Source organism: Aedes aegypti, chromosome 1, assembly GCF_002204515.2.
Source record: "Aedes aegypti strain LVP_AGWG chromosome 1, AaegL5.0 Primary Assembly, whole genome shotgun sequence".
NCBI lineage: Eukaryota > Metazoa > Arthropoda > Insecta > Diptera > Culicidae > Aedes > Aedes aegypti.
In genome coordinates this window covers 61,681,811-61,706,419 of record NC_035107.1, presented here as the reverse complement: position 1 = coordinate 61,706,419, position 24,609 = coordinate 61,681,811, and the positions used below count along the sequence as shown (strand labels likewise).

The following is a 24,609-nucleotide window of genomic DNA, read 5'->3' as shown; positions in this document are numbered from 1 at the left end:
TGAATCACGAGTTGTATCAAGTGTACAAAGATGCGAATATTATCAATCGTGTAAAATACGGCAGACTTCAGTGGGCTGGTCACTTAGTGCGAATGTCGGAAGAAATAATTGCGAAAATAATATTCAGCAGGGAACCAGGTAGAGGTCGGCGGCTTCGAGGAAGACCACGAATACGCTGGCTGTACGCAGTGGAAGAGGACCTGGCGACCGACGAAGATGGAGCTCTACAATACGCCCGGCAATGGCGTGATGCTACGCTGTAGCCATCAAGGTATCAAGGTAGGTGGATCAGTGTCATGGAGTTGTCGCAAGCAACCAACCGTTGCACTCTCTACGACCGAAGCAGAATACATGGCAATATCTGCCGCAACACAGGAAGCGTTGTGGTGGCGAGGATTTCGAAGCGAACTATTCGGAGTTCAAATGCCAGTTCGAATAAGTTGTGACAATCGAAGTGCTATTTGCTTGGCAGAAAAGGAAATTGGATATTCACCCCGCAGTAAGCACATCGACTTGCGTCATCATTTCGTGAGAGAGCAGGTCGAACTTAAAACAATTACGCTACAATACGTGGAATCGAAGCAACAGAAGGCAGACGTCTTGACGAAACCAATCAGCGGAAGGATGTTTCATCAAGCCATTGAAGCTTTAGGAGTTGCAAAGATTCATGTTTAAGGGGGGATGTTAGAATAATAAGCCATGAATTATGATGTTAGAATAAGTAAGCCATGAATTCTCAATTTGAATATAACTTCAGTTCTTATTAGCTATCGCTACGTAGCAGACGTGTTTCATTTCTATCACTAGTTCAATTTTTTGCGTAGATTTAGAATATGTAAGAAAATTGATACCCCTAAACAAGCCAATTCTACCATTGCATTGCAGGGTGTGTGATGTACGACCTGCTTTCTTACACACTTCCTCATCACACAATCTCCGAACTGCCACTGAGCTCCAACTGTTATCTGAGGTTCTTCTGGCACCGAGCTCCTCCTAGCTGCCGAACTCTTCCTAGCCTCGAGCTCCTCCTACCCAACCAATAAGTACCCGCATCTCACCAACCTCGACCGCATCTTGGGCTCCGACTCTTGCCACCTCTATGTCCTCAGTGATATTCGTGGTCGCTCATCGGAGTCGACCTAAGTGGTCCCATAACCTAAAGGAAATAACCAGAGCTGGGAATGGTAATAGAAGTAGGCTTGAGTTTTTGCGAAAATCACGTGGCTTTTCTAATACAGTAGTTCAATATTGTGCATATCATCAAGTAGCCTATGTTGGGTACATGACTTTTCTAAATCAGTAGTGTCATTGAAGGCTGTAAATGCGGGAAATGCAGAGAGAAATAGAACATTTTTCTACAGTAGTTTTGGGTTGCCCTTAGCAGGTAGTGCTTTGTGAAGCCCAAGCAGGACAGTTCGGTTTTGCGTCGTCCGATTGATTTAGCTGACGGATTCGCGCGTTTTCGTTGCCGGAGAATTTTTTTCCCCCTGTTTTGGAGCGTCTTGCTGGGTAGTGCTTTGTGAAGCCCAAGCAGGACAGTTCGGTTTTGCGTCGTCCGATTGATTTAGCTGACGGATTCGCGCGTTTTCGTTGCCGGAGAATTTTTTCCCCCTGTTTTGGAGCGTCTTGCTGGGTAGTGCTTCGAGAAGCCCAAGCAGGACGGTTCGGTTTTGCGTCGTCCGATAGAGTTTGTTGACGGTTTCGCGCGTGTTTTCGTCGCCGGAGATTTTTTTTTTTTTCCCTTTGTTTTGGAGCGTCTTGCTGGGTACGTATTTGGGAAGGCCCAAGCAAGACGGTTTATTTTCGGGACGCCAAGAAGTTTTGCTGTCAGTGTCAGTTTTGTGTTCAGTCGAGAATGGATGGCCAACTGGTGAGTTCGTTTCATGCTTATGATAACACATATTTTCTTGAAAGCGTAACTTTTATGTAATATTAAAACAAACTTTGTATGGTTTGTCACTATAGGTGTCGGCATTATGCTTTTTTCTTATACAATTTGAATATACATATATTTTTCTCTTTTTGACATTATTAAAAATTATCCTTTGAATTGTTCGACATTGTGAATGTTGACGTATTTTCTAAAACTTCTACCATATCGAGACAAAATGCACAGTAATACTCATATGTAATTTTCAAACAAACTATGTATGGTTCGTCACTACAAGTGTCGGCATTATTCCTGTTTCATATAAGTTAAAATATATACATGTAATTTTCAGTTTTCGTCATTAATAAAAACGTCTTTTGAATTGTTCGACATTATAGATGTTGACGTAATTTTTCCAAAAACTTCTCGAGACAAAAATACAAAACTAGCTTTAAATACAAGTCGTATATTTCCCCCTTGTCCATGGATCGCATCACCGACCAGAGGTGACTCCCAGATCTTTTCCTTCCTCACTAATAAACACCCTTCCCGTGGTGATTGTGGAGATGCAGAGGTATTCTCGGTCTCTAGAAGCAACAATCATTACACCCTAACATTCCTTCCCCATCCCAACTGACTGTAAGGACTTGGCCGGCGCCGTTATTGATCAATAATATTAGATCTGCTAAAATTGCACTTCGAGAGTAAGCGGAAACTCCCATCCCTTATTCATTTGGATCGTAGTGCAATTCTTACCAGTTCCGATCAATCACGGAGTAGCAACCATTGACATGTACAGTCAGTTTATGCTATGCTATGCTATGCTATGCAAAACACCCCTTTCTTTTTACCTTTATTTTTGTAATAAAAAAAACTTTGAATGGTTGGACACTACAAGTGTAGACTTCCGAAAGGTTCACTTTATTCAACAAACTTTGGATGGTTCGTCACTGTAAGTGTCGGCATAAGAATAGGAGTGTTAGGAATGTTTCATTTAGGTATTTGTTCAACAAACTTTGAATGGTTCGTCACCCCAAGTGTCGGCATAATCATGTTTATATCTCACAAATAATTATTTATCATGGTCTAATTGCTTATCAAAGTGAATCCTGTGACCCAACGATCCTCCCCATTAACAAACATCCCTCCCAGTAACCTTTGTGGAGATGCAGAGGCAAACACGGTCTCCAAATAGCAAAGGTTACACACTAACATTCCTTCCCTCAATCCCACCTGACTGCAAGGACGTGGCCGGCGCCGTTATTGACCCTGTATAAATAGAGGCACTGAATTATGCACACTGAAGAAGATTATGGCCAATCCCAGTCAAACTTCTAGTTGATTCTTTGTGCATTTTCACTGACTTCGGTCAATCACGGAATAGCAACCATTGATATGTGTAGTCAGTCTAAGCTAAGCTAAGCTAAGCTAAGTAGTTTTGGGTTGCCCTTAGCAACGGGTGTATTGCAATTTTTAAAGCATTTTGCCTACAGCAGCGATAAGCGTGAGTTTCACTGGCTCCGCTGACTGTGATTTGCTACGGTTGCCTACTGTAATGTGAATCTCAGAACTTTTCCCAGCTCTGAAAATAACTACAAAAGAAACAGGTAAGTTATCTGTTTCTCACACCGCAGACTACTGACTTATATCGCTACCAGGTCAGCACCTCTTTTCATTCAATGTCTGGGTTACAATCCAAATCGCTTGAAGCGCTACCTCTACAACTCTACTCATAGACATCTCTACTGCAGGGTGTGTGCTGTATCTGCTCTCCAACAGACAACTAATGTTTCATCTGATGAGGATGGCTTATGCCTGCTGGTAGTTCCCTTCATTAATCACGTTAAGGCCTTGAGAAGTCCCGAAGCTTCAGCCCCAAACACCAAAAGCTTGATGGCGTCCGAATCTCCAGAATTTGGCTTCAAGTCCTCCGGAATAACGCCTTCTTGAACTTTGGCCGACAAACGTAGTTGTATGGATTCAATACTTTAAGGTTGAAGATTGCATTCGCAATGCAACAGAACGGCTTTGATTTCTGCATAACCACTAGAAATTTAAGGATTAATGGTTCATTTATTTATTTCATGTCGTCAATCAGAAGTAGACCATTTTGTTACAATTTTAAACTTAATATTATATAGTTTGAAAACGTTATTTTCTTAATCTAGTTCGAATTTTGATATGACATAAATTTTTGTTTTAGTTCCGATTTCGTCATAGTAAAGTCAATGGTTTCGCAATGTTTATTGTAAACAGACATTATTTGATTTAAAGGTTCAAATTTGGCATAATTTGTGCGGTGATGGTTTGTATGAAAAATACTACGACTTCGCAGTTGTCTTGAAGGAGCATAAAAATTTATTTTTGACAAAAGTGTCATCGAGTCAATACGATGCGAAACTATATCGTTTACGAACGAGACCATTGCAAATTCACGACGTTACTTCAATGTTTGAATATTAATGAGCATGCATCGTGCTTCACAAGATGGTAGAGGTAACCTTGTCCAACCTAATTTTCGAAGTGCGAACAACAGAAATTGTTTTTGAACTGATTCTATACGATTTTCATGGGTTGATGAAAATGGTGACCAAACTATGCTACAGTATTCTAAAATTGAACGCACATAGGTTATGTATAATGTTTTTATAGTGTATGGATCGTAAAAATCATTTTGAAAAGTATGTATATCTTCATCGTTTGCTATTTCAAGAAACAGTTTCATGTCATCAGCATATATGAGAGCTTTCACTTTTTTTAGAATGAAGGAAATGTCGTTAACGTATAAAATAAAGAATAATGGTCCTAAATGAGACCCTTGAGGAACTCCCGATGTAACTTTAGTTGGAATAGATTTTACTCCTTTGTATCTAACTATTTGTTGACGATTAGTAAGATAAGACTCTACCCATTTAAGAAGGTCCGGTTGAAATCCTATTCTTTCGAACTTAAAAAGCAACATTGGTATGTCAATGCGATCGAAAGCTTTACTGAAATCTGTATAGAGAGCTTCCACGTGATTACCATTATCCATAGCTGTCAAAGAATAATGAATGAACTCCAGCAAGTTTGTGCATGTTGAGCGTCCCTTAAAAAAACCATGCTGAGTATGAGTTATTCTGTTTTTAACCATATCGAATAAAATTATATTTATTATTGCCTCGAAAATCTTATGAATACAAGAGATAATGGCTATCCCACGATAATTACGTGCGTTAGATTTTTTGCCACTTTTAAAGATCGGCACTAAAATTGAGCTTTTCCATGTTTCAGGGAAACTACCTGATTGCAGAGACATATTGTAGAGCAAAAATAGCGGAGATGCAAGTTCGATTGATAACATTTTCAAAAATACAGGTGGAATCCCGTCACGTCCAGCACCTTTGGAGACATCTAGACTTTTTAGTGCATCTACAATATCATGTATTTTGATTTGATTGACGCAAATGTCATTTGGGATTTCCGGAAGAAATGAGAAATATTCACGATCTCGATTATTTTCCGAATAAGTAGTGTAAACGTCTTGAAAAAATGCAAACAGATTGCAACTTTCTTCAGGGTTCACACTAATTTTATCATCAAGGTGCATTTCAGATGGAAAGTTGTTAGATTTGGTTTTTGTTTTAACGTAATTAAAGAAATTTTTAGGACATGATTTCAATTCACGCTCAGTTCGTTCATTATACTCTTCAAATGCGGTATCAATGGCAAGATTTAATTGATCGCAAATATTTAAATAGGTTATTAAATTTGCATCATTTTTACATTTTTTGTATATTTTATGTGCCCTTTGCTTACGATTCTTTAAATTTTTGATTTCTCTGCTAAACCATATAGGATACTTTGAGTTATGATTCCTTCTTCTTTTTATTAAGGGTATATCGTCGTGTATTATATCGTTTAAATTTTTGTAAAACATTTTCACGGCAGATTCAACATTTTCTTCGTTTCTTAACACATTTTGCCAACTTACTTGATTGATTGTCTGTCTTATATTGTCATAATTTGCTGAACGATATTCATGAACTTCTTCAAAGTCGCAATTTTTAGGTCTGTTATTTCCATGCACGAATAAAGAAAACTCAATAGCTGTATGAAAAAGTTCGTTTTTCCATAAGGGAGTCAATGATTCTACCACACAGAAATCTTCATCAGTATTCGTCATTAAGAGACCTAAATAACAGTTCTGCTGATTTTTAACGTGGTTAATATGATTTAGACCTAGACTTGCCGATGAATCACATATAAATTGCAAAGCCTCATTTTCTCCAAATATTGGCAGCAGGATGCTCTCGTTGTCGACGTCTGGGAAGAAATCAATATTACGTTGATTGAAATCTCCATATATATGCACCTTTGTTTCGGGAGGAAATCCGCCAATAACATGTTGAACAATATTGTAAAATTTCTCATAAACTATTTTACGAGCGTTTTTCGGCGGAAAATACACAGACACAAACACATGTGTTTCGCCTGCTATGTGTACTTTCACCCATACATGCTCGAACTCTTTAAATTTAGTGGTTTCTATGATTTCTGCACTAAACAATGTAGAAACAGCAATTAAGACTCCTCCTCCTGACTTCTTCTCAGACGTTTGACAGTCACGATCATTCCTAAAAACATCATAATTATTTCCAAAAACTTCTTCACTATTCACAGATTCATCCTAGCTAGTTTCTGTTGCCAAAATAACTGTGTAAAGACATGTTAAAATTCTACTATGGATTTCTTTCATCTTAGAAGCGCTTTTCATACGGTTAAAGTTTTGGCAATAAACCAAAACTTCTGTACCTGAATGTGAAGAAGTTTTAAAAGTAGTAGAACAATCTGATTTACTTAGATTAGTAACCTCTTCATCTTTCAATTCGGTACTTGTTAAATTTGAAGATATATTTAGATCTAACACGTCATTGTTGTTTCCTTCATCTAGGGAGAGCGTCAGTTTCGTTGAAAACACGAGTATCTGGTACATCCACACGATTTGCATGATGCAGTTGATGTTGAAGGACAGCTCGGCTCCATCCAGTTTGTTGGTTGGTTGGTGCGGGAACGTGACGTTGTTGACCATTGCAGACTAGATAGGGGTTTAGAGTTTCCCCCCTTTGGAATTGTATAGGTGGATAGTTCGTTGGCGGTCTCGAGTATCGATCCTTTGCTACAGCCAGAAGCTCCCTGTCAGATGGAAGGAAATTGTTTCCTTTTCGACATCTGTTTATGAACACCTTTGGTTTTTGGCTGTTGTCATGATCACACCTTCCGTTACTTCTGCCCCTGAAGTGACTGTCGTTATAGTTCATAAAGTTTGGTAAAACATTTAACGGCTTCTCTTTGTTGTTCATATTAGTATTTGTGGTGTTCTTAGAAGTGTTGAAGCTTTTCTTTGCTTTTTCCGCTATTGGGCCTTTTCTTTGGCTTTTTGCTGACGTTTGTCATATTCCGTCCAGTCCGAACGCCAAACTTTTTTAGTTCCAAGTAAACGCCAACCTGCGGTACCAGAGTTTAAATCAGCAGTTTCAGCCAACTCTTGTAATAGGCTTGGCGGTGACTCATTTTCTACAAATCGGGCAGTACCAATGCTAGCGTTATGTTCATTGCAATGAACAGCCATTTCAATGGTTAGGCTGCTCAACGACTGAACCTCGGTACAGATCTTTTTCAATTCATCAGTCAAATCCACCGTTAACGCCTCAACAAAATCTTCAATATGTTGTTTTGAAGATTTCATTGAAATATCTAAAAGGCCAGTTAAATGTTTTTTTAGAGCAATCAAATCGTTGCTGGGCATATCATTTGTATTTCCTGAATATTTTTCGGCCACACGCGATAATGCCGATACAGCATTTGATACGCTCGACGATGTGCTGCTGTTAAGCCCTTTTTAGCCCGCCCACGCAAACTAACCCCACTATCGGAAAGATTGGTGTTAGCTCTTCCTGATAGTGGTATTGGTGAGCGTGATCGAGTTGAATTGGGCTCAACAGCGGCTTGCAAAGCCAATGTTTACCAATGTCGATGTGCCCTTTTGAAATGTTTGTCCAGATTTGGTCAAATAATTCACCCATTGCGCTGAGCTTTTTCAGATCAGCAGCTATTCGAAGATTGGCGTCAGTTTGCGCCCTAATTGAATTAATTAGCTGCTGCTGTTGATGTAGCATTTTGCGGGTGTCAATGCCGGTTTTCAAATTATGCTGACAATCGTCACATAGAGGAACCATGTAAGACAAGATAAAACACTCTTGGTGCCGTTGTACTCCAATGCACGCCGCGTGGTACTTTTTGGAGCAAAACTCGCACTTCCATAGGAACCGATCGTCACTGATATTACAGGTTTTCACACTACATTGCATTTTTGCCAATAATAATTTTTGTCAATAAAAAAAAAATAAATCAAAATAATTACGAAGCACTTAAAAAACGCGTCTACCTCCGACGAATGACTGAACTGATTTGGGTTATTGTTCGGATCAATAAGCGGAAGCAGCTATCTCTACGATACTTGTACTTATTCCAATAAACAATTCTTCATAATTCTACAGCCTAATTCGGTATTACACGTACAATCCATCGTCGCTTACCTTTCTCGTGTCGTCGCCGGCAGGCCGTTCTCATGACGCTTCCGGTGCATCGACAGCGCATACCGCGTCTTAAATGCCTTCCCACACTGGTCGCAGTCGAACATGCGGGCGTCGTTTTCCGTGTGCTTCACCATCAGATGGCGCTTGAGGCCGTCCTTCTGCCGGAACGCGTACGAACAGTGCGGACACACGAACGGCTTCTCGTTGGTGTGCCGTCGCATGTGGAACGTGAGCGACTTCTGCTGGGTGAACGCCCGGTCGCACACCGTGCAAACGAACGGCCGCAGGTTCTGGTGGATGAGCAGGTGCTGCTTCAGCGATCCTCCTTGTGTGAAGCCCTGGAACAAAAGATTGGTTATATCTTAATTGAGGAGATAAGTTCAATACTGGGTTTGTAACGACTGATTGTCCTAAAAATTGGTACTTCAAAGAAAAGAGAACATCAACAAAAATAACAAACCAAAACAAAGAATTAGAAAAAATCAAGAAAAAAACAGGAATCAAACAGGAACCAGTAGATAAGAAATATATGACAGCATGACATTACGATCAGTATTGCTGATTATACATTTGAATGTATTTTTTCATGATTTTCTCCAAGAATTTTACAAATTAAAAATTACAAATAGAGTGAATCAGACCTGAATCACTGGAATATGAAGTCCTAATTTGTAACTTTTTGAATGTTAGGAACCAAAAAATGTTTAAAATAGATACTTTTTGCAGAGGCGACTCACTTTTTACCTGTTCTACGCATCTAAAAATGCCTTTGTCGGCAAATTGAGATCATAAAGCAAATAGTAAATGATTGGAATCTTCCTTTCTAGCAAATCTTCACTTGATAGATGCAAATTTGTTTCGTAAAATCAAGAATTTCTATTCGTGGAACAGGTAGATTTGAGGTTAGGGAATCGCCACTGCTTTTTAGAGACTTCCTACAAGCCCTATCAATATTAATCTTTACCTTATTGCACAAAGGACAAACGAACGGTTTGTTCCCATTGTGGGACTGCACGTGTCGGTTGAGATTCGTTTTGGTGGAGAACGATTTGGAACACTCGAAGCATTCGAACTTTGTCCCCGGTGAGTTTTTGTCGATTGTACTGCTCTCCTGGCGGTACGATTCCTGCTGGGCAGGTTCACTTTCCTGTGAAAGCTCTTCCTGTCTTTCGGAATCGTCGTCCAGGGGTTCCGAGTTGTTCACGTCTTCCTCCTCTTGCTCCTGGTAGTCGGTAGTGAATCCGATGTAGATTACCTGCTCACCAGAATCCCCGGATTCCGAACCGGTCACCGAGACGTGTTGGTGCTGTTCTGGTTGCTCTGGTTCCTCCAGTTCCATTGGCTCGTCCTCATGTACAAAGCTATCGTCGTACTCAAGTTCTACCACTTCGTAGAGTTCCTTTTCCGGTTTGACGGCGGGTTTCTCCTGAATCACTGCAACGGCGCGGAACTTCTCCTGTTCCTGTTCCGGCTGAGGATCCGGTTCCGGTTCCGACTCCAAAGCTGGACTGGGAAGTCGATCCGGTTCCGTGGCCACCTTCGCTTCCGGTGGTTCTGGAGAAGCAGATTTCTCACGAATCGACTTTTGTTCAGGATGTTCCACCGGACCACATCCCAAGGCGCTATTCACGGGTATGGCAACGATCATCCCCTTCGGTAGGGTTTCCTCCACTGCCACAGTATCCTGTGGCCCATCATCTTCATCGTCGCAGTCCAGATTGGCCGAACTCGACCCCTCCAGGGCCAGGAACTGATTGTTCACATTGCAGATGAAGCTCCTCAGCTGCCGGTCGGAGAACTCGCTCTTTTTCTTGAACTCGACCGCAATCTTCATCCGATCGAGGCACACCTCGCATATCTTGTCCGGAAGTCCATCGTTTTCCGCCACCTGTAAATGGAAGAAGAGAAGGATTACCATCCATCCAGATTGAGCTCATGACATGCACATAGACACGCTCTGATTTCGAATTAGGGTTGAAGCATTCTGATTGGTCATTGATAATTAAGGATATCCCAAGTAAATAATCAAATAGCACTTTAATTCACCCTGTGTACTAATATAGTGCTATTATCCAGGTTTTTAAAAGCGCTAATGGCTGCCGCAAACAGGCTCGCTTTCTGGTAGGGACCTGGGAGGGAGAAACCAATACAAAATTTCTGTACGTCATAGTGAGCCGAGATTCCGCTGTCACGAACTGTCACTGTGAGCCCAGATCTCAAACATTGGACCCGCATAGAAAAATACAATTCGTCTTATTTTCCAAACAATAAGATTCTCCTAGCTGATATAGTTAATATATCACAAACAGTGACTTTTTTGTTGGACAATATGAGTTCCAAAGCTCTAGACTATTAATAACGGTTTTCATTATTCACAGCAAACAGTAACAGTTTATAAAACTGTTCAGAAATTGTTAAATATTATGAAACCGAAAACAGTGGCAGTACAAATTCGTGCGCAACACACTTACACATATATGCATTTCACTGTATTTTACCTTTTCATTACAGTTTGGCAAACAGTTACCCGCAATAGTATTCGTGAACAGGTTAATAAGTGAACTTAATCCACTCTTGAAAAATTCTCACAACAGCGCAAGCTTCATAAAGATTTTGAAAAAAAAAATTCAACTTAATCTTCAAACATTACAGTTTTTTGTTCTTCGGTTTATTCACAAATTTCATAACGCCAAAAATAATCATTTGTGACACCCACCCAATACCTCGTAGCGCATTTTGTATGAATATTTTTCGAATTTTGTATGAGCTGTAACATCTTAAGGACACCACCCACCCCCTCCAGAGTTATGAAATTTTTGAATGGGCTGTTTTATTCTTTTTAAAAAAAATGTTTAAAAACATATTTTGAAAAAAAAAAACTTAAAAACCTACATCACTGATGTGATGTTTTTCTAGAGTGTTTGTTTTTTGCACTATCTAAATATGGAAAAAGTGAAAAGAGTTAAATCCATTTGCTGGTAGGTTTTTGGCAAAAAAAATACAGAATCAGTGTAAAATGTCCAGAATTATTTTGTTCAACAGTAGCGCTGGTAAGTAATCATTCTGAATAATCTAAAATTAGCACGTGAGTCATTTGTTTTTCTCTTAGATGCGGATTCCATCGACGGAATCGACACGGTCTGCTGTCGAACTTGCCGAGCTCTTTTAGCAAAATGGCTGGGATCTGAGACGCTGGGAATAGATAAAATGACCGAAACCAGACGGGTGCTTCACAGAACAAAACAAGCAATGTTTTCCCGGGACGATGCACTACGCAGTTCCGTCACGATTTCCGTTAATCGGAAGCTAAAATGCTGACGTGTTTGTAAATCGGAACCCATCGGAAAATATTTCTTTAACTCCTGAAAATTTATTTGTGAGAAGTGTTGAAGTGTGGAATTACAACTGAACCTTTCCCTAATGCGAAATAATAAAATAAGTTGATTAAAAGTACAGTCCCTGGGATTTTATATTTGGCAAAGTAAGATTTTTTGAAGTTATTTTATTGTTTCACTTTTTTAATGTAATCTTTGTATCTTATAACTAGGTATCTTTAGCAAAGTTACGAATCGTATGAATGAACTATAAGAGCTATCTTATTCATCATACGTTTTGTAACTCTGCTGAAGATGCTCAAAATGTATCATTTCTATTTTATGGTTTAAATGCAAAAGAACAATAACGTAACAATAACAAATACAGTAAAACAATCATTAAGCACCGAAAACTAACTATTACACAAACATTGTTCGTTTTTCTTGAATATTTATGGTTTTAAAGTTTCTTAATTATTTGCTGTATAATAAATTTCTCAAAAAATGGACGGTATATCTACCGTTTGACAAACTGTTTATGAAAAATTTTGTTCCGAAAAATCGCCATATTTATATGGTTACATAACTTAACCGCCCATTCCCCACATTGTTATTTTCCCATTCACTGTTCAACAAATTGTCAAAAACGTTTGCCGTACGGTTGACATATTGTTATTTTGCATGTTATACGTAGTGGTCCAGATATTGTCGCAAATTGTTGTGGATGGTTTGGGGAATAGTACCAATATGGTTCATGATTATGCGGGGACTAACATGAAAAATGCGCGTTACTGATTAAAACACATTTTCGTATTTCTTCAAAAGTGATAAAAATCGAATGAAAATCAATTCATGCACATAACGCAAGTAATATCACGTGAGCACCATTTAATCTGATTGAACATAAAGCATTGAAAAACGCATCGTTCTACTATTTCCAATGAAAATGAATATTTAGTGCATAGAAAACTGTGGCCCTTTTTTCATGTTTGTCAGGAAAGATCGAAGGTGCACAACAAAAGGAAACTACCGATTTTCTCGAAGCCTGCCTTGATTGATGTTGGCAAGCTGGAGTTATCTTGCAGTTCAAAATAACGGTGTCTTATATTTCGTGTGTAGTATCGGTGCCTCCCTCCCAGGTAGGGACATGTCGATTTGACGTTTGGCGTGGGTCGTTTTCTATTGAACGGACCCAAGCTAAACGTCAAATCGTTTAATCCCTACCAGAAAGTGAGACTGTTTGCGGCAGCCATTATGCTCGTAAAAAGCTGGATACAGCTGACATACCCTTTGATAGCCGTATATGTAATAGCCATATTATAAGGCCCATATATGTTCTAAAAGACGAATTAGCTGACTAGTGGTTATTTGGGATGCTCTGATTTTCCTGATACAATATGTTTTACTTTCATAATTCAATAAAAACATTTTTAATCTTAACTATCAGCATTAAGTGAAAAACAAAACAATGTTTAGCAGAAAGTTAAGCTGAACAGAAACTCAATTTCAATTTGATGATTCTTTCTCAAAACGACATACAAAAATAATAATATTTCCATACAATACACAATTTAACAGCTTCTCAAAATTGATTATATTATCATTCAGGGCTTGTTGCTATATGATCGCAAAATAATAGTGACTTTAGTTACTAAAATTATTCAAACAGTGATTAAAAAGGCAATGCAGAATTCGTTCTCAAATGATTTCGAAGCACGATCAAAGCAAGCGGAGGAAAACATCGCATATGTATCGGCCCATGATCGGCAATGTTTCGCAAACTTAATAAACAGCACCAGTGAAGGAGTGCCCCAAAGAGAGAGCGATAATAAAACCCATTTCTCTCGTTCATTTACCACTGATATCCAGGAGAATAGAAGAAATTCAAGAAAATCTAAAGATTGAAGAAATTGGATATAAACAAACAAGAAGAAACATTTTACGAAAATCAGTGCTTACTGAGGATCTTAAAAACCAGTTCAGAACTAGAAAAATGATTTTTCAATCTATAATAATTGCGAAAACGTAGCATAAACTATTAATAGCATATATCAATTGCAATATCCATTGGTGTTGAATTTATCTGCATTGAGTAATTATTGGTTTATTATAATTATAACATGATTATATAAAGACGTAACATAAAAGAATTAGGTGTGAAAAATTGCTACTGTTTTTTTATCTTGTTTGATTTATTCAGACAACATTAAGTCAATCTAATTTGCTTGAAATTGTAACAGTTGCATGTTCACAACTATCACATGTTTGTTTATTTTAAACTAAACTGTGTTATTTGATGTTTTGGCATGTACGAAAACATGACCTCATAGATATTTTCGAAAAAAAAAAAATATGATAAGCCTTATTAGAACATTTGTAATTTTAATAAAAATTTGAATAATACAGATTTTCATTTGGTCAGATTTACTATATTGTTATTGAATAGAGAAATGAAACAAAAGGTTTGTGCTTTAAAACAAACATTAGGATATGCAAAGTTGATAACAAGGATATTAAAACAAATAGTTCTTTAAATTTTGTTCAAGTCTATGTTGTTTGGAAAAATAATGAACAAATATATTTACTTGCACTTAACGTTAGATATTAATTGAAATTGTAGAACAACAACAGAAATAAATTGTCTTGATGAACAATTAATCAATGAACAACCAGTACTGAAAACTGTGAAATGACCACCAAAGTTTTATATGTTTGACAGTATAACGGTGCTGTAATAAAATTAAATACAGTATTGCTGTTTTTGAGATAACTTTCCGTTTTATGGGTCAACAGAGAGTTACCGCAGCTGACTACTAATTTTCACGAAGAAATCGATGATTAACTACGATGATATTTTGGAAATCACACCGATGACTGCTGTTTTTGCTGTTTTTCCACAATTTGTACCTAACAAGCATGCTATGATTCAATTAATAGATTAAATTATGCAATGAATTTTGCAGCTATCGCTGGACGGAAAAATTTCAAAAGATCCGCAATAAATCCAAAACATTGTGAAAAAAATGCTTATATAAGATAAATAATTTTACCATTCTTCTTCTTCTTCTTCTTTCTGGCGTTACGTCCCAACTGGGACATAGCCTGCTTCTCAGATTAGTGTTCTTATGACCACTTTCACAGTTATTAACTGAGAGCTTTCTTTACCGATTGACCATTTTTGCATGTGTATATCGTGTGGCAAGTACGAAGATACTTGTCTGCCCTGGGAATCGAAAAAATTTCCTTTACGAAAAGATCCTCGACCAGCGGGATTCGAACCCACGACCCTCAGCATGGTCATGCTGAATAGCTGCGCGTTTACCGCTACGGCTACCTGGGCCCCGCCATATCAAACTTAAAAATAATAATTTTTATTTGTAACTGTTCCATGTTGAAGTTATTAAGGAAAATTGCTATGAAGTAGGAATAAATATCATTATAAATGCGTGGATAACAAACAATTGATGTCTGCATTGAAATGTTCAAGCGGCAATGTTCAATCACAGAGAACAGATGTAAAATTAAAGACCAAATAATTGTAGCACAGATAAATTGTAGTAAAGCATGATTGACCAGTAATGCATACACTGGCATCAGAAGGTGGTAGTGAGCAGTGATGGAAAGTGGCGAGCAGTTTTGCTGAACTGGAACAAAAACAAAACCAAACGCTCCCGAGCGTCAGAGCGCTGGTTTACTCGCATCCGTCGTGCTCCCGAGTAACCGAAGCTAAAAATTATTCGCGAACGTGTTCGGAGCTGTTCAGAGTCAAATTGTGTTTTTGAGGAAAAAGCTGCTTCCCCTCCAAGATTTATGGTTTCCAAGGGTTTTTGACTACAAACTAGAAGTTTACTGTCGGCTTGATGGTTATGCAATTAATTTGTCTGTCAGAACCATAATAAATCACAACTTGCTCGGTTACTCGCGAGTAAACGTTCCCGAGCTTGTTGCTACTTCTTTTGACATGTTCTCCCGAGCAGGCGGGTGCGGACTTACTCACACCTAGCTGTGAGGTGTACACAGAGCTGAACACGTTTAATGTCCTTCCCCTCACATGCAACACTAGCAGAACCATACATTGCAAATGTATGCGTGTGCTGCGTTCGTAGTGTGGCTGTGTTTGCCATGACGGTGAGAGCATGGACCGACGCTTGGTGTTGACTCGCCAGTACTGCATTAGTTTCTTGGTGAGGTAAGTCGTGTCACCTTGGTACCGTCCGGCCAGCGTTCCAAGTGATTCTTCCGCAGGGAATACATATGGCTGCGAATTAATGAACGAGAGTCATACAATATTTACATTGGCGATCCTGCCAGGAGCTCATCGTTGTTGTTGTTATTTTCCTGAGCAAAAAAAAAACGGAAGAATCACTTGGAATTGCTTTTAAAACAGAACCGCAGTTCCCAAAATCAATTTAAAGGTGCGAAGAGGGGCAATCAACCGAAGTGACGTATCGAAAAAAAAACATGTGGTGTATAATGGTGAGTAATGAAAACCTAACAGAAAAATAGGATGCGTAATGAAAACCACCCGAGAAATGGAAGTGTAATGAAAACCTTCCGAGAAAATGACGAGTAATGAAAACCGTCAAATAGGGTGTGTAATGAAAACCACCCGAGAAATGAAAGTGTAATGAAAACCTTCCGAGAGAATGACGAGTAATGAAAACCGTCAAATAGGGTGTGTAATGAAAACCACCCGAGAAACGGAAGTGTAATGAAAACCTTCCGAGAAAATGACGAGTAATGAAAACCGTCAAATAGGGTGTGTGTAATGAAAACCACCCGAGAAATGGAAGTGTAATGAAAACCTTCCGAAAAAAATGACGAGTAATGAAAACCGTCAAACAGGGTGTGTAATGAAAACCACCCAGAGTATGGAAGTGTAATGAAAACCTTCCGGGAAAATGACGAGTAATGAAAACCGTCAAATAGGGTGTGTAATGAAAACCACCCGAGAAATGGAAGTGTAATGAAAACCTTCCGAGAAAATGACGAGTAATGAAAACCGTCAAATAGGGTGTGTAATGAAAACCGTCAAATAGGGTGTGTAATGAAAACCACCCAGAGTATGGAAGTGTAATGAAAACTTTCCGAAAAAATGACGAGTAATGAAAAACGTCAAATAGGGTGTGTAATGAAAACCACCCAGAGTATGGAAGTGTAATGAAAACCTTCCGAAAAAATGACGAGTACTGAAAACCGTCAAATAGGGTGTGTAATGAAAACCACCCGAGAAATGGAAGTGTAATGAAAACCTTCCGAAAAAATGACGAGTACTGAAAACCTATTTGACGGGTGTGTAATGAAAACCACCCAGAGAATGGAAGTGTAATGAAAACCTTCCGAGAAAATGACGAGTACTAAAAACCGTCAAATAGGGTGTGTAATGAAAACCACCCAGAGTATGGAAATGTAATGAAAACCTTCCGAGAAAATGACGAGTAATGAAAACCGTCAAATAGGGTGTGTAATGAAAACCACCCGAGAAATGGAAGTGTAATGAAAACCTTCCGAGAAAATGACGAGTACTGAAAACCGTCAAACAGGGTGCGTAATGAAAACCACTCAGAGTATGGAAGTGTAATGAAAACCTTCCGAGAAAATGACGAGTAATGAAAACCGTCAAATAGGGTGTGTAATGAAAACCACCCGAGAAATGGAAGTGTAATGAAAACCTTCCGAAAAAATGACGAGTACTGAAAACCTATTTGACGGGTGTGTAATGAAAACCACCCAGAGAATGGAAGTGTAATGAAAAGCTAAAAAGAAAATGGCAAGTAATGAAAACCGGTGAGGATGCATAAAACAAGAAACAAAATGATGAACAAATGAGAAGCTTAATCATATACGACGAGTTAATGCAATATCTTTAATAGGGTCCTAAAGCCCTGTCTCAATTTTATTACCAAACGCTTATGTTTAGGGCAGAAACACATGTTTACTCAATTTTTAAATGATTTTCATTAGTTTAAGTACAAAAAACATTTTTTTTATGATTTTTGAGATTTTGTCACACCCCTTGGTTTAAACTCGAATTTTGGGTATATTTTGTTTTCTGTGTCCCTTCCGAAATGTCAGATTGGAACAACCCCAGTGTTAAAACTATATGCCCTGTAGCATTTTTGTCGAAAAAGTGAATGTCAAACAAGATCACAAGTGTCAAGGTTGATATTTGGAACCATTTTTAAAATTGAAGTTAAAAAATGATATAGCCGTTATTTGAGCGGGAAAACTTGCTAAAGTAGTTGCAAGAACATGCTCTTTCGTATTATTGAATAAAAACGAGAATTCATTAAACATTTTAGGACCCAATTGACAGAATCTAGCACTAGCAGCGTATAAGCCATATACTCGAAAATCAGGAGCAAGTTTAGGGCAAACTGACCAAAAAGTGAGTACCAAAACGCGAAGTACCAAAACGATGTGAGGAAGGGCCGAAATGTATGTGGATTGACAGCCGTGTCAGTCCCCTGTTTTGAGCAGTGATCTTCCATATTCATTGTTAATTGTTCAGGCTGATATCTGTCGGCATAAATAGCAAGAATGATGATCATGTAATCAAACCTGCGCAAAGTCTGTAATGTTTATGAGGCAGTTTTTGTAAGCTTACTCTCAAACATTGAGTTCTCCCACGAGAGCAAACTCATTTGAGATCTGCTAAGGAAAACTCACGCATGAGATTTTGATGTAAAAACAATTGCTCAAGCCGTCAAATTATTCAATTGTAGAGCTCCGGAAATCTGTCAAAACCCAATGTTTTAATTTATATTAGATGAAGAAAAAGCGCTTAACTTTAATACATTTTATTGATACCGCCCAATGAGTCAACTCATTGAAGATGTTTTGGTTGTTGAGTTACGTGAGCTACAACTCAGGCGTGGAAAATCTTTAACACAATGGGAAGCGGCGTGTAACACAAAGAATCATTAGAATCATCATGGATGTAATAGTAGTAGTGTCGCCTTTCCATGTACATTTTCAAAACAAAGAAGCAAAATATATAACATTTGTGTTAAACACATTTTTATGTAAACACATGGGAAATTTAGTGGATTGACGAGTATTGGAATTCAAAATCACTCTTCAATCGCACATATATAAAAAAAAACATTATGATCTAATGAAAGGCAACGGAATTTCTCTGTTTTTCTATGGGATTTATCGCATATTTTTGTTATGCACTGGCACGGTTTACGTTTGCAAGAGATGACGGTGTTGCCAGGTGGTTGGTGACAGATTTTTATACCAATTGTTATATGCTTGTTTTCGCAACATTTGCTGCATATTATAAAAACTCATCATTTTGCAAATAGTTTTTCATCACGAGGACACTGATTTATTTTTTTTTATGATTGTCGTGATAAATTCACAATTAATGCTATGATTTTACAGTAAGCAACTCTGCGCTCAACGATCGCGATAATTGTGCACACACGATAGACGCATCCCGACGCATCGCACTGTGGAGCTTGTCATGATTTTGGGTGGTCCAAATTGATAAACTCTTGGTATGGTTTTATGCCTCATAGAGCTGGTTTCTGTAATTTGAGACAATCGCAAACAAATAGCGTATGAGTTGTTGGAAATTTCAGACTATAAACACAGGCATGTCTCAGTGTGCGGCGGCGGGGTCGATTTGCAGCAAGTGAAAATTCACCGCCATAACAGTTTCGAGTGTTGCGGTTCATAAAACTCTACAAATATTTAATATCCGTTTAAAATGTGTTCCTTCAACGAAAGTGAATGAAAGATTTGTTTAGTGGAAGTGTTGTGAACGCAATATGAAATCCAAAACACAAATGCTTGCTGCAGAATTACAATGGAAAAGGTAAACACCTTCTATTTACAAGTGTAGTTGTGTGAGGCATAATGTATATTGTCGCTGAATTGATAATGCTGCATCTGAAAGTGTTGAATAAATATTGAAATATCACCTGAAGCATTTTTCTTTATATAAACTATCCATAAAATCAGATGATGAGCAGTTATATTTCATCGATGCTGCAAATACCAATAGTATCATAACAATATGTTAATGATTTTAGAAGAAGGCATTTTGTGATGACGCACCAAAAAGGCCATAACATATGTGAATTTGATATTCTCGCAACGCTGTTTAGAAGCGATGTTTTCTTCAAAAACGGTGAATTCAATAACAAGTTATAGAAAGGATGATGGCGTGCCAATTGTCATAAGTTTCGATCAATATATTATTTTATCACCGAAATACAGAGTTCATACTTAAAACTATATAATTGAATCGACCCGTTAAAAAAGGTGTTCGATGTACAGCTACATATTAGCTACGGACGGCGTTCGCGATCCAGAATTGCTCAGTACCAATAAATACCATTTGGGAAACTTATTTGAATCTTACTGTTAATAAAAAGCGACTCGTTTTGCAATGTCAATTGTTTTTATCGGGGTTAATAAAATTTGAGGAAATACAGTACTTACCACATAGGATGAAAACTATTTAACAGAGTAAAAATTGTTGACATATGAAACGAAAAGTATTCATGAATAATGTGGTTTGACATATTTTGAGTTGTTCCAAGGGAGTGCCATAATGAGACAATTAAACTCAAATATGGGTAAATTGGTGACTTCATGTACGTTTGATATTGTTTTTCTTCGGAGAAGAGGGAGGATGTGAGGTGTGTTTGCCATGACGGTGAGAGCATGGACCGACGCTTGGTGTTGACTCGCCAGTACTGCATTAGTTTCTTGGTGAGGTAAGTCGTGTCACCTTGGTACCGTCCGGCCAGCGTTCCAAGTGATTCTTCCGCAGGGAATACATATGGCTGCGAATTAATGAACGAGAGTCATACAATATTTACATTGGCGATCCTGCCAGGAGCTCATCGTTGTTGTTGTTATTTTCCTGAGCAAAAAAAAAACGGAAGAATCACTTGGAATTGCTTTTAAAACAGAACCGCAGTTCCCAAAATCAATTTAAAGGTGCGAAGAGGGGCAATCAACCGAAGTGACGTATCGAAAAAAAAACATGTGGTGTATAATGGTGAGTAATGAAAACCTAACAGAAAAATAGGATGCGTAATGAAAACCACCCGAGAAATGGAAGTGTAATGAAAACCTTCCGAGAAAATGACGAGTAATGAAAACCGTCAAATAGGGTGTGTAATGAAAACCACCCGAGAAATGAAAGTGTAATGAAAACCTTCCGAGAGAATGACGAGTAATGAAAACCGTCAAATAGGGTGTGTAATGAAAACCACCCGAGAAACGGAAGTGTAATGAAAACCTTCCGAGAAAATGACGAGTAATGAAAACCGTCAAATAGGGTGTGTGTAATGAAAACCACCCGAGAAATGGAAGTGTAATGAAAACCTTCCGAAAAAAATGACGAGTAATGAAAACCGTCAAACAGGGTGTGTAATGAAAACCACCCAGAGTATGGAAGTGTAATGAAAACCTTCCGAGAAAATGACGAGTAATGAAAACCGTCAAATAGGGTGTGTAATGAAAACCACCCGAGAAATGGAAGTGTAATGAAAACCTTCCGAGAAAATGACGAGTAATGAAAACCGTCAAATAGGGTGTGTAATGAAAACCGTCAAATAGGGTGTGTAATGAAAACCACCCAGAGTATGGAAGTGTAATGAAAACTTTCCGAAAAAATGACGAGTAATGAAAAACGTCAAATAGGGTGTGTAATGAAAACCACCCAGAGTATGGAAGTGTAATGAAAACCTTCCGAAAAAATGACGAGTACTGAAAACCGTCAAATAGGGTGTGTAATGAAAACCACCCGAGAAATGGAAGTGTAATGAAAACCTTCCGAAAAAATGACGAGTACTGAAAACCTATTTGACGGGTGTGTAATGAAAACCACCCAGAGAATGGAAGTGTAATGAAAACCTTCCGAGAAAATGACGAGTACTAAAAACCGTCAAATAGGGTGTGTAATGAAAACCACCCAGAGTATGGAAATGTAATGAAAACCTTCCGAGAAAATGACGAGTAATGAAAACCGTCAAATAGGGTGTGTAATGAAAACCACCCGAGAAATGGAAGTGTAATGAAAACCTTCCGAGAAAATGACGAGTACTGAAAACCGTCAAACAGGGTGCGTAATGAAAACCACTCAGAGTATGGAAGTGTAATGAAAACCTTCCGAGAAAATGACGAGTAATGAAAACCGTCAAATAGGGTGTGTAATGAAAACCACCCGAGAAATGGAAGTGTAATGAAAACCTTCCGAAAAAATGACGAGTACTGAAAACCTATTTGACGGGTGTGTAATGAAAACCACCCAGAGAATGGAAGTGTAATGAAAAGCTAAAAAGAAAATGGCAAGTAATGAAAACCGGTGAGGATGCATAAAACAAGAAACAAAATGATGAACAAATGAGAAGCTTAATCATATACGACGAGTTAATGCAATATCTTTAATAGGGTCCTAAAGCCCTGTCTCAATTTTATTACCAAACGCTTATGTTTAGGGCAGAAACACATGTTTACTCAATTTTTAAATGATTTTCATTAGTTTAAGTACAAAAAACATTTTTTTTATGATTTTTGAGATTTTGTCACACCCCTTGGTTTAAACTCGAATTTTGGGTATATTTTGTTTTCTGTGTCCCTTCCGAAATGTCAGATTGGAACAACCCCAGTGTTAAAACTATATGCCCTGTAGCATTTTTGTCGAAAAAGTGAATGTCAAACAAGATCACAAGTGTCAAGGTTGATATTTGGAACCATTTTTAAAATTGAAGTTAAAAAATGATATAGCCGTTATTTGAGCGGGAAAACTTGCTAAAGTAGTTGCAAGAACATGCTCTTTCGTATTATTGAATAAAAACGAGAATTCATTAAACATTTTAGGACCCAATTGACAGAATCTAGCACTAGCAGCGTATAAGCCATATACTCGAAAATCAGGAGCAAGTTTAGGGCAAACTGACCAAAAAGTGAGTACCAAAACGCGAAGTACCAAAACGATGTGAGGAAGGGCCGAAATGTATGTGGATTGACAGCCGTGTCAGTCCCCTGTTTTGAGCAGTGATCTTCCATATTCATTGTTAATTGTTCAGGCTGATATCTGTCGGCATAAATAGCAAGAATGATGATCATGTAATCAAACCTGCGCAAAGTCTGTAATGTTTATGAGGCAGTTTTTGTAAGCTTACTCTCAAACATTGAGTTCTCCCACGAGAGCAAACTCATTTGAGATCTGCTAAGGAAAACTCACGCATGAGATTTTGATGTAAAAACAATTGCTCAAGCCGTCAAATTATTCAATTGTAGAGCTCCGGAAATCTGTCAAAACCCAATGTTTTAATTTATATTAGATGAAGAAAAAGCGCTTAACTTTAATACATTTTATTGATACCGCCCAATGAGTCAACTCATTGAAGATGTTTTGGTTGTTGAGTTACGTGAGCTACAACTCAGGCGTGGAAAATCTTTAACACAATGGGAAGCGGCGTGTAACACAAAGAATCATTAGAATCATCATGGATGTAATAGTAGTAGTGTCGCCTTTCCATGTACATTTTCAAAACAAAGAAGCAAAATATATAACATTTGTGTTAAACACATTTTTATGTAAACACATGGGAAATTTAGTGGATTGACGAGTATTGGAATTCAAAATCACTCTTCAATCGCACATATATAAAAAAAAACATTATGATCTAATGAAAGGCAACGGAATTTCTCTGTTTTTCTATGGGATTTATCGCATATTTTTGTTATGCACTGGCACGGTTTACGTTTGCAAGAGATGACGGTGTTGCCAGGTGGTTGGTGACAGATTTTTATACCAATTGTTATATGCTTGTTTTCGCAACATTTGCTGCATATTATAAAAACTCATCATTTTGCAAATAGTTTTTCATCACGAGGACACTGATTTATTTTTTTTTATGATTGTCGTGATAAATTCACAATTAATGCTATGATTTTACAGTAAGCAACTCTGCGCTCAACGATCGCGATAATTGTGCACACACGATAGACGCATCCCGACGCATCGCACTGTGGAGCTTGTCATGATTTTGGGTGGTCCAAATTGATAAACTCTTGGTATGGTTTTATGCCTCATAGAGCTGGTTTCTGTAATTTGAGACAATCGCAAACAAATAGCGTATGAGTTGTTGGAAATTTCAGACTATAAACACAGGCATGTCTCAGTGTGCGGCGGCGGGGTCGATTTGCAGCAAGTGAAAATTCACCGCCATAACAGTTTCGAGTGTTGCGGTTCATAAAACTCTACAAATATTTAATATCCGTTTAAAATGTGTTCCTTCAACGAAAGTGAATGAAAGATTTGTTTAGTGGAAGTGTTGTGAACGCAATATGAAATCCAAAACACAAATGCTTGCTGCAGAATTACAATGGAAAAGGTAAACACCTTCTATTTACAAGTGTAGTTGTGTGAGGCATAATGTATATTGTCGCTGAATTGATAATGCTGCATCTGAAAGTGTTGAATAAATATTGAAATATCACCTGAAGCATTTTTCTTTATATAAACTATCCATAAAATCAGATGATGAGCAGTTATATTTCATCGATGCTGCAAATACCAATAGTATCATAACAATATGTTAATGATTTTAGAAGAAGGCATTTTGTGATGACGCACCAAAAAGGCCATAACATATGTGAATTTGATATTCTCGCAACGCTGTTTAGAAGCGATGTTTTCTTCAAAAACGGTGAATTCAATAACAAGTTATAGAAAGGATGATGGCGTGCCAATTGTCATAAGTTTCGATCAATATATTATTTTATCACCGAAATACAGAGTTCATACTTAAAACTATATAATTGAATCGACCCGTTAAAAAAGGTGTTCGATGTACAGCTACATATTAGCTAC

General features: G+C 38.0%; 1 protein-coding gene and 1 long non-coding RNA gene across 2 annotated transcripts in view; one reads left to right on the top strand and one right to left on the bottom strand.

Annotated features, from left to right (window-relative positions):
- Nucleotides 1-8,355: 8,355 nt before the first annotated feature.
- Nucleotides 8,356-24,609, bottom strand: part of LOC110674067 (zinc finger protein 710-like) — a 30,462-nt gene continuing 14,208 nt past the window's right edge. The window contains exons 2-3 of the mRNA XM_021837448.1: nucleotides 9,413-10,336; nucleotides 8,356-8,786 (exon numbers count right to left, since the gene is read on the bottom strand). Coding sequence (XP_021693140.1) covers nucleotides 8,445-8,786; nucleotides 9,413-10,336 — 1,266 coding nt within the window. The 3' untranslated portion in view covers nucleotides 8,356-8,444. The remainder of the gene's footprint in view (nucleotides 8,787-9,412; nucleotides 10,337-24,609) is intronic.
- On the top strand, nucleotides 11,364-11,903 carry LOC110674069. The gene is made up of 2 exons (XR_002498615.1): nucleotides 11,364-11,498; nucleotides 11,558-11,903. It is a non-coding gene; the product is annotated as an uncharacterized LOC110674069 (long non-coding RNA).